The following is a 10,662-nucleotide window of genomic DNA, read 5'->3' as shown; positions in this document are numbered from 1 at the left end:
TTTCCATGGAGGACGTCATAGAAATTTGCGATCTCACAAAAGCCTTTATACATATACAGGGCGTATTTAATGTCGAACGAAACGATAAAACGTTGAGTACTTTAAGTCACCCAAGACCGGGACGAGGGGAGATTCATGGACCACCTCAAAAAAGGAGCGATGTCAATAAATATATACGTGCTGGGTTTCCCAAATTTGGTGGTGTCTGTGATGTTGTGCGCTGTGACTCTTTTCTTTCCCTGATGTACACCAGTTGGGCGCTGCTGTTGACACTGCTTCTCGAAGAAGCCCCTCCGTTCTTCCCCACTCTTTGCATCACTATAAGATGGACGCTAATATTGAAACCTATTTGGTTGGAATAGACAGAACAAAAAGAAGGTGGAATATTAGAAACGAACAACATATGACGAATGTAGTACTTTCTCTCGCAAAGGGCCTCATCGATGAATTTCTAAACGCAATGTGAATAGGTCGTATCATCTATTGCCCTGTTGCATATTACATAGTTACATGCCATCGTCGGAGAATGTGTCGGGTGTTGTGAAGAGTCTTTTTGCTGGCTACCTCATTCACTAAACAAAATGATGGATTCACTGCAGAACAGTAGTGTCTATTGTGTCACGAAATCACGACGTCTATATACCATTGAATACCAATCCCGGCCTATGTGAATGGGGACGTCGCCAAGTTTAGAAGTGGCGATCGTGTCAAAAAGTAACAGAGAAAAATGAGAAGAAAGAAGAAAAGAAAATGCTGACGATTCATTTTGATTTTTTTCCTTCTTCTTGTACTCGAGTGTGTCGTGTATATTTTTACACGGGCAGTCCATCATGTCGGAGAGACGTAACCATCTTTGGTAAAATTAGCCTGTACACTGCTTAAGTGCTAAAAGTCTTTTTCACTTCGACAAGATGGAAAAAGAAAGAAAGACAAGGGGCCTCTCTCTTTCACAGCAAACTATTGGACTTGTGACAAGAATTGGAAAGCCCTTCTTTCCAGAGAACATACACTCGAAAAGGGAAGAATAATGGGCGGTCTCGAAATCGTGGTAATCGGGTGTCGACGGCTTTATTATTTCTCCGTAAATATAGCTGAAGGATCGTATGAATATTCCCAGTACTGTTCATCGATGGCAAATTAGGAACACGAAAGGACGAGCTTCGCCTATACAAAAAACCAACACGATGTCTCTCAGATTTCCCTTTTTTTTTTTGTGTTTTTAAATTCACCATTCTGTGTGCTTTTCGTTTTGAGCTGTAAAAGCCAAAAGAAAATGAACGAGCAACTCAACTGAAAAGGGATCCAAAAATAGAAGTTTCTCTTTCTCTCACTCGTTGTTGCTTGTTGGTATAAATATAAAAAAAAAAAAAGAAGGCTCGAAACAACAAAATATCTATTTGTAAGTTTACAGATCCACAATATCCACGTACTGAGGGGTATACAAACAGAAATTACGCATATTCAGCAGTGCCCCATTATTTTAGGGCTGCGCGTGTGTGCACCAGCAGACGGCCCGATTCTTGTCCTCTGCTGACTGTATAGACTTTGCATTTACTTTTACTATACACCGCCAAAGACATCTCTGGAATGCAGTTCAAGTATACCGCGCAACATAGTTTTAGTTTGCGCACCCTACTCACGGCAATGATGTACCGAAAAGACTATAACAATTTCACGGTCGTCGTTAAGTGATAAACAAGAGACTCATGGGATTCCGCATAGACCTCAAAGTTTTGCTGTTTCTGAGAAGGGCCTCAGCCATTGGCGAAATCTATATGGACATAGCTGGAGTATAATGGCACAAAAAGACAGGCCAGAATTCTTCTGAAATCTAATCTCTAAAAAGGCTGGTGCACTTGGAGTTCTAATCAGTTTGCGAGGGTAAGAGAGAAGAGCGACGTGTGTATACAGCATTCGGTGCTCATCCATCACGCTTGTTGGATGGCTGCAAGTCACACTCGGACGTAGTAGACTGAAGACAGGAACGTTCACATCCAATTATACATCGGTTCACACTGACGGGAAGTCAGCGTTTATTTTCATAAAGGAAATGTTTCCAGAAAAAAAAAAGTGAGTCTAGTAAGTGAGACGATAATGCGATAATCGCCAAACTCATGGCTCCAGATGAATATTTTTCAACACGTTTGGTGTCGAGTCAGGTGCGAGCTAATCCAATCAACATCTCCGACACGGATTTCCTGACGCACGAATTCAAATTTCTTAATTTTTTAAAAATCCCCCTCCTATAACAATAAGACAAGCGTTATCGTTGTGAATCTATAGTCATCCCCCTTTGCAATTCTCTTTTCAACTGAATTAAAAAAAAAGAAATCCGTTGCTTTGGGGCAAGTGAGTCCCAATTTTTTGTATCCAGTCAGCAAAAGAAAGACATCATCTTCTCACAACACCAACATACAACACAGTCATCATGCCGTAACTCACAATCTTTTTTTTTTCGCCTTTTACTGTTTTCTGGCTGAAATTTGTAATTCTACCTGTACAGCTTCGTATAGGAATGTACCATACACACAATGCCCATTCTTTATATTCAATCAAACCATCGTTCCGTCTAGTCATTCTCTCTTTTTCTTTTTACCTGCTTATACCTTCATAAGGTGGGTGGTCGGATTCATTCTTCATGTTTAACGGTATACATCACATCTTATGCTCTTGCTGCCTCTACATGTACCCAGTAGTAGGCCCAATCTAGCCAGCACATACGGCAGCAGAAACGATGCGTGCGTTGTGTGATGTATAGGTTGTTTTCGTGCTCGTTTTGACCTTTCGTTCCACCCAGCAATTGCTCTCATTGTCTACGACCCACCAATCAGACATTCGCTTTACGAATGACACAAGAGGGATAATAGTTTTTCCCTTTCGAAATAGCTGTGGGGATATATGGTTGATGTTTTGACATGTCATCCTATATAGCTATATATTGTAGACGGTTTTCGATAACACAAGAGCTTTTACAAGAGCTGATTTCGAACTATGTTGCGGTGACAAATGAAGGTGACGCGATAAGCGAACCGTATCATCTTGTGATGGGTGGCTTTATAGTAAGCTTATATAGGTATATTCTTTAAGATGTTATCGTTAAGCTATACATAACAAACAGCCAACGGCGCTGTTAAAATATAAATACAATGTGTGTCAACGAATGTTTGAAGAAAACAGAAGAGGGAAAATAAATCAAAAGGAACAACACCCCGTGTTTAAGTGTATAAGTTGGGCCACTAACAGCTTTGATGCACGCTTTATCAGAGCTCCAAGTCTTGGTCCGTGGACACCCCATTGATCTCATTGCGTGATAGTCCGTAAAAGCTTTTCTTTTCCGCTTGTTTGTAATATGCAAATGACGGCAGACCACCCAAAGAACCCGTCTGCCGTCTGGAACATGGTAAAAAGACCCATATAAACATAATCTAGAATGCAATAAATTAATAACTATTCGAGGTGGTGTTCACATATATTCAACTCACAGTTCCTGTCGCCATTGATTTCTCTCTGTTCCTTTATTTGTGTGCGACTTCATCACATAATAAAAACGACTGGCTGGAAAATGAGGCACAATATTTTGATGTGTTCGTTGCGGTTCTGTTGTGACCACGAACGGGACAAGATAGAAAACATCATCAGTCGTGGATGTGAGCCTGTTATTCTTACAGCTTCGACGTGCTTTGGCATGGGTGGATGAAGAAACAGACATTGAGGCACTGCAGTGCTCTATCCATTTTGCAGCGGCCGGCTCACAGATAAACATTTCTTTCAAAATGCGCAGAGGGGGAGGAATAAGAAGAGAGAGGGCTGGAAACGAGCATAGAAGGCCAGCTGCAACTAAATCAGTCAAGAAGCAAAAGTTTTCTTCGTTTTAAAGTCCCCACAGCATTCCACCATTTGCCTACATAGTCTTCTTATTCTAAAGCTCTACCACGGTTCTATACTATGCGGGTGCGCCTGCTGCATGGATACGCTATAGCGACGCTGAGATATTTATACACGTAAACAGTCCTGGATATGATCATGTTTACAGTTGACATGACCAAGTTCTTCATCTGAAATTTATACAAAAAGAAAGAACAAAATAAAAGCTATACATATTCATTTCAACCAAATTCATTGATTGGTAATACTTATAGGAATATCAGTTTCAAGCGCGTGCTGGCTAAAAGCTTGGATGGTTATTTTAGAAATAAGCAGTGGGATGTTGGAAGGACGGTATATATACATTTAATAGTTATACGATATGCATTTTGGCAAGGGCCAGCAGCTGCTGGCTATTTCCTCGTAATCCGTTATTAATATTAGCCGGAGTAGTTTTGAACAGAGTTGTAAGCCTCGTAGTTTAATGTTTTTGGCTTATATGCTTTTCAGAAAAAGAAAAAAAAAAATTGTCGCGCCATAAAAATGTTTATTATAAGCCGAAAGGCTATCAAAATTGTTATTAAATTGGTTTCACTTTCAAGAAATAACTTTATGTGCCCTCTTCTTTCACCCGTTTTTGTTACATCACCTTGTGAAAAATAAATTAACACCACGTCCTACTCTGAAAGGAAAGTCCTGCTAACGAAAATCGCATATTTTGCGTAACCTAGTTGACGAATAAGTAGAAATAGAAAGGGAATCTGAATGTATTATGACCAAAAATGTGTGTGTGTGTAGTTGTCACGTTGTGTCTGGCCATCCGTCTGGCCTCTGATAAGGAAAAGCATCACGCAAAAGCAATTTGAATGAATTAACGTTGACAATTGTTACAGAATTTTTTAAACATACGTGACGGCCGAACCGACGTACATTATTTTAATGCAAACACGGTTTGTAGTGCACATTTGTACTGTACGTCTATAAATTACAGCGAAAGCATTAGTGTTCACGAAGTATTGCTGAAAGAATGAGGGATGCTGATGGAAATTATGTTCAAAACTAAGAACGAAGTCACGAATGTTCAACAATTAACAATTTATTTATTTCAATAATTGCGTCACATTTTTGAAGTTTCATCGGATTTTATTTCAATGGTTCAGTTCACTCTACACACTTTCCTTCTCAAATCAAATGAAAAAATAGCGTCAAGCGTTGCACACGTTTTCACCGACCCTGCTACGCTCTTCGCTATTTTTGTTGACGACCAAGTCATGGTACTAACTGTTGGTTTATTACCAAGGAAATAATCAACCGGTCATGAATAGAACAAACTAGTTGTCTCACAATACATGTATTGTCGTTATTTAAAAAATACAGAAGCGTAGCCTGTTTTGAATAGTTCGGTGTTACTCTCTATGTTTTTTCTCACTCTTTCTGTCGGTTGATTCCCCGCGTCTCCGTTTGCGTTCTCCTCTTTCTCTCGATCGAGATCGTCTGTCATGGCTGCGAGATGGTTCTGGGCGTCGATTAGTACTATCCTTTTCATAGGCTCGATTAGTACTATCCTTTTCATAGGCTCGATTAGTACTATCCCTTTCAAAGGCTCGATTAGTACTATCCCTTTCATAGGCTCGATTAGTACTATCCTTTTCATAGGCTCGATTAGTACTATCCCTTTCATGGGCTCGACTAGTACCATCCCTCTCACGGGCTCGACTTGTGTTATCTCTCTCATGCGCTCGAGTGCGTTCTCCTCTCTCTCTGGATCGCGATCGTCTGTAACGGCTGTGAGATGGTTCTTCGCGGCGGCTAACATTATCATCATCATAGATTCGACTTGATCTTTTGCTATCCTCTTTGCTCGACGAGGATGATTTAAGCTGAGGCGGACTGCTGCTTTCACGTTTGTTTTTCTCCTTCTTTTTCTTTTTTCCTTTTTGTTTGTCCTCCAATTTCTCTAACTTTCTAATGTAAGTAAACAACAGACATGTATAAAAGAAAAGAAAATACCCTTCAGGAAAATATTTTACATACTTCAATAATTTCTTCTTTTCTTTAGTTGATAGGGTTTTTAGAAATGTCAATTCCTCAGCAATGGGTTCCTCTTCTGATTTGTTTAATAGCCCCTAAAGTCAAATTATTGAGTTTAATAGCACCCAAAACAAATAAAAATGAATGATATTTTAAATATACCTGCATTGGAATTGACATTTGTTCTAAAGTGCTAATGGCACTTTTAGTCATGGCCAAACCAGTTTCCTTCATGTCACTCATCAATTTTTCAGAGGGATCTGGTCCGGCAACAGCTTCATCAAAGGCATCTCTGGCCTTGTTGAACAAGGGACATTCTCTGTCTAAAATTCAAAACTTATTATAAAATTATCATATCTTGTGATTGAACATGACAAAATGCTGTACCAGTATTAACATGTCCCCATTTGTGGCATTTAATGCAACGGACATTTCTAACTGCAATGCCAAAAGGCTGATCGCGAATGTCTTCATTGTCACGACAATAGTCTTCACGAGGAGCATTGTATTTTCTCTGCCATTCAAATTTAAATTCTGGCTCTCCATCTTCCCTCTCTCTCTCCTTTTTCATTCCTGGTGGTGGTTCATACAAAAAATTTACACTCAATTTTTCTTTGCTTTCTTTGCTGACAAGCGATCTAAAATTAACAAAGAATAGGATTTTATATTGGGTCTAGATAATAATAATGAATAATATTTGTTTACTTGTTGACATATAGATCTTGTTCCTTTTCATATTGAGCTTTTAACTCTTCCTGCTTTTTCTTTTCAGCATCAGTCTTTTGTTGGGCCATCCATACCTTAAAATAAAATTATGTCAATCATTACTCTGTTAACCATATAATATTTATCAAAGTTGTTTCTATCGACAAACCCTTTTCAAGTTATCTCGTGATCCAGGATGGAAGAATTTTTTGCACATGTAATTGTTGAATCCTTTACCCATCTTTCTGGTTTATGACACTAATTATAAGATTTATTCAATTCTGATCCAAAATACACAACTTCTGTTACAAAGAGAAGGGTAGAATCTACTGCAACGAAATATTTCGTTGCAATAAGAGACGTTTTCCCTATTGCAACGAAATCTTTCGGTGCAATAATGCACTATTTCACTATTGCAACGAAATATGTCGTTGCAATAAGTGGCGTTATTCCCTATTGCAATGAAATGTGTTTCGGACTTTCGGTGCAATAAATCCTCGTTTTTCCTATTTTAACGAAAGATTAAATTGTACATATTATATATTTTTTATGCATAGCCTCTTTTTAATTTCAGGGGGGTTGATTGATGATACTTGTTGATTAAACCACGAAGAATACTAATAGATGGATTAGTGGAGGGTTATAAAAGTATAAAACTGTATTAAAAAGTATAAACTGATTTCCCTATTTAGTGGATATCATGAACTGTTACAAACTTGTTCCTGCCCTCAAATGTCAATTAAATTTTTAATTGGATTTTGTATTTGTAATTTTGTATCTTGTACTCGTCTGCTAGAATGTTTACATCCCATATTGTCATTATTTATGATTGGTGCGTATGTTTTGCTTCATGGTAGATTTGCCAAGAAAAAAAAATGGTTGACAACACATTCTTCGAACTCTCTAGTATTGTTCAAAGTAACCTCCTATCACTTAGTGATACCAAAACAGGTGTTTCATTGGAAGAATTTGGTACAATCATCGATACAGTTTGTAATAGTTTGGCTAAGATCCCAAGCACGGACGAGTCACAAAATGCAATCAAGCAGTTAGAAGGTAAACGAAATACTAGACTTCAGTAATACAATTTTTTTACACAATTTTTTAGTTAACAAACCTTTAGGAAAATTGGGCCCACAGAGAATATCAGAGTTGTACACAAGCCTTTCTAAATTTATAATCCAAGCGGCATCCCAAAATATTTCATCCAGTCAACTGAAGTCTAAACTGAAAACATTCAACTGGTCCTCTGAAAAAATTGATAGACTTATGAAAGTCTTTTTGGTCAACCAAAGCAAAATCCAAGCAGTCCTAAGGCTGTATGGTACAAGTCCACCAAAATTAGTTGATGTCAATTGGAGGCTAGATTATCGATTAGAGGTATTTGTAATTCAAAACTTATTTTCTGTTAGCCAATACTCAAGTATCTATAATTTCATAGACCAATACTAGAGGACCTGTTCATGAGTTGATGTATATTATTGAATTAATCATGGAGGACAAAGGCCGCCGTGAGCTGTTGACCTTTACTGCGTCTCACGCAGAATTGGAAGACTTGGTGAACACACTTAAAGATGCGTGTCATTCTGTCAAACGTGTTGCATTGGTATGAGATTGGCACGAAGAACATAAAAATTATAATCGAATTTTCTCGTGTATTCTCCTTAGTTAAAACTAGGATTACAAAAAAAGGGAAACAAACTAACGCACGAAGTACAGTGATAGTTACGAAGGCATTGAAGACCTTCGTCTCCACTCTCTCAGTGTACAAATATCGCACTCTTTCTATACAGATTGAACGTGACCACAAGGCGATAAAGCCGCGCATACAGTTGCGGATGAAGAAGGTGAAACGAGGAAAAAAAGAAAATACAAGGGATGAAAAAGTTGCCGCCGTACTGAAATCAATAAAACGGTCTAATGATAAATAATAGATCAGATCTTACGTTATACTGAAATTTGTCTTAGGAAGTGGGCGAAGTAGCCGGATATTGGTATTATTGGATATGTACAAAATGACGCTACGCACACTTCCCATCACTGGTGAGCTCGTCTTTTTTCTTTTGGAGCTTTAAGACGGAGTCGTGGCAGCAACTTCTACCTTGGAATCTGATTGGTTTTCTAGTTCTGAATTGACATTATCCGACGCAGTTTTACTAACCGAACATTCGGATGGCAATATTTTCAGAGCATCGACTTTCCCACAATCCACTTCTGCTTTGCCGTTTTCTTGGCGAGGAGAATGTTGATTTTCTTGTTCAGCTGTAACAGGTTCGCAATCACTCGGTTTAGAAGCTGCGTCGCTTTTGATGTCTTCGTCCATCCGAGTAACAATGCTTTCCACGACTGTTTTGCAGTTCGAAGCTGTGGGAGAAGGGGTTGTTTTAGCAGCAGACAAGTCTTTTTCGACGACTTCATTAATGGGGAGAAGTGTTGGAGGTGAACGCACAGAACTAGGGGTAGTCCCAATAGGTACTAAAGGGGGAGGTGGGGCAACAGTTCGTCGGGGTACAAGCGGTCGTAAACCAGGCGATGATTTCTTTCCCGTCGTAGAAGAAGGACTGTTGGTTGTCGTCGTCGTCACAGTCGGAGGCATAGAGGGATGAAAACCTCCACCACTATTGTTATTAACAGATGAAGAAGAAGAAGAAAGAGATTTTGGAGAAATGTGGGGGCTTCCACGATTTGACATGAAAGGCCGAGGGACATACGATGAATGGTAAAATGAACCGACCAATTCACGTGGAAGATTTGGTAACAAAGGGGACAGGCTCGATGGGTAAGTACACTGCTGTAAAGCATTCAGGTTAAAAGTAGGTGTGGGGAAGTTGTTAGACGTCCTTGGGCTGGTCGACTTGTGCGTTTGCTGGGAAACGGCTGACGAAGAAGACGACGATGATGACGACGACGCCGTCGAAGAGGGAAGAGATTTCTTTCCATCCGATGGAGGAGGAAGACCCAACGGAGAGAGGTAGGGATAATGCGGGTGGGAGGCTATAAAGCTGGATATGAAATGAGCTGGCGAAATCGGAGGTCGATTGCTAAATGGCGAGCCTGATGCTAGTGTTAGCGGAGCTGGGCGATTTGGCACCCCTCTCGCCAGATTAAGCCATGCTGCAGCTGGAAATCTTAGTGGCTGAATAGAACTGTCCCTAGAAGATTGGGACGTCGTTGTACCAGATGCTGAAGAAATGGGGTTCAGTAGATGCTTTAGGCGAGCAGCCGCATCCTCAGCAGCCAAACTGGGCGATGGTTGTCTTTTTGACTGAGAAACCGTTAACACAGTGAGTTTATTGCGAACCGATACAACGGGATGTGAGACAGAAGAATTACCAGCGATTTCCGTCGTAGCTGCAGTAGAACTCTCACTAACATCAGACGCCTTTTTTACTTCATCAGGAACTCCCGTTTTGACATCAATAGAAGTCGCACAATCCACCGGGGTTTCTGGTTTGCTATTAACAGAAATATCAGGAGGTGAAAGGGTGGGAATCTGTATCGGCGCTGATTCAATGCCCGGCTCTGGTTTGGGCGAAGGAGAATTTTTCTCGTCAGATCGTTCGGTTTTTTCGCTGACAGAACTGGAAACCGGGCGTCAATATCTTCTGTAATGCCATTTCTTGCAACTACATTCAAGACACTCATAGTAGTTTCACTGATTTCAAGTTGGACTTCATTCGTTATCTTTTTCTCCTCGTCCAACGTCTCTTGTTTGTTTGTTGTTGGAATTTTTTGTGGAAGTTCTTCATTAACACAGGTGCCATTGGTCAGAGAAGTGGAATTCTGCACCTTTTGGTAAATACGATACTTCAGTCTCATGGGACCTTTCCGCCGCCAGTTATAGATGTAAGCTAGGTCCACTAGGGAATATTCGTCGCACAGAAAAGAGTCTCCACAGAGAATATCTAGAGCGTGATTAGTATCTAGCCCGTATTTTCCACGAATAAGACGCTTCAAAAGGCTCACTGTAACGGCAGCTGGGCATCGAAGGAATCGCTTTCCGTTCAACTGGTTATCATTGACGGCGCCTTGGTGAAAAATGGCGCCTTGGATGGCGCCAAA

The 10,662-nt window shown here is 40.0% G+C and overlaps 3 protein-coding genes across 4 annotated transcripts; 1 reads left to right on the top strand and 2 right to left on the bottom strand.

Moving 5' to 3' along the window:
- Window positions 1–5,199: 5,199 nt before the first annotated feature.
- Window positions 5,200–6,957, bottom strand: LOC116919875 (corepressor interacting with RBPJ 1). The gene is made up of 6 exons (XM_032925932.2): window positions 6,770–6,957; window positions 6,601–6,695; window positions 6,283–6,533; window positions 6,058–6,218; window positions 5,899–5,990; window positions 5,200–5,829 (listed from the first exon to the last, which is right to left on the bottom strand). Exons 1-6 carry the CDS (start codon window positions 6,839–6,841, stop codon window positions 5,271–5,273), a joined length of 1,230 nt encoding a protein of 409 aa, XP_032781823.2. The 5' UTR covers window positions 6,842–6,957; the 3' UTR covers window positions 5,200–5,270.
- A 347-nt stretch (window positions 6,958–7,304) lies between these two features.
- Window positions 7,305–8,489, top strand: LOC116918696 (COMM domain-containing protein 3). Of its 2 annotated transcripts, none has more exons than XM_032924433.2 (4): window positions 7,305–7,656; window positions 7,709–7,980; window positions 8,042–8,206; window positions 8,279–8,489. In XM_032924433.2, exons 1-4 carry the CDS (start codon window positions 7,476–7,478, stop codon window positions 8,303–8,305), a joined length of 645 nt encoding a protein of 214 aa, XP_032780324.2. In that variant the 5' UTR covers window positions 7,305–7,475; the 3' UTR covers window positions 8,306–8,489. The 2 variants fall into 2 exon arrangements, with proteins under 2 accessions (XP_032780324.2, XP_032780323.2); XM_032924432.2 differs by having other exon boundaries at window positions 7,309–7,656; window positions 8,269–8,489.
- Window positions 8,236–10,662, bottom strand: LOC123470707 (mucin-5AC-like; the record flags this gene model as incomplete). Its single annotated transcript, XM_045171264.1, is given in 2 exon segments — window positions 8,236–10,159; window positions 10,162–10,662. Coding segments are annotated over 2 exon segments (1,989 nt in total), but the record flags the coding sequence as incomplete, so codon positions are not given.

This window comes from Daphnia magna, linkage group LG3 (genome assembly GCF_020631705.1).
Source record: "Daphnia magna isolate NIES linkage group LG3, ASM2063170v1.1, whole genome shotgun sequence".
Classification (NCBI taxonomy): Eukaryota; Metazoa; Arthropoda; class Branchiopoda; order Diplostraca; family Daphniidae; genus Daphnia; species Daphnia magna.
This window is presented reverse-complemented; position numbering and strand designations above follow the sequence as displayed.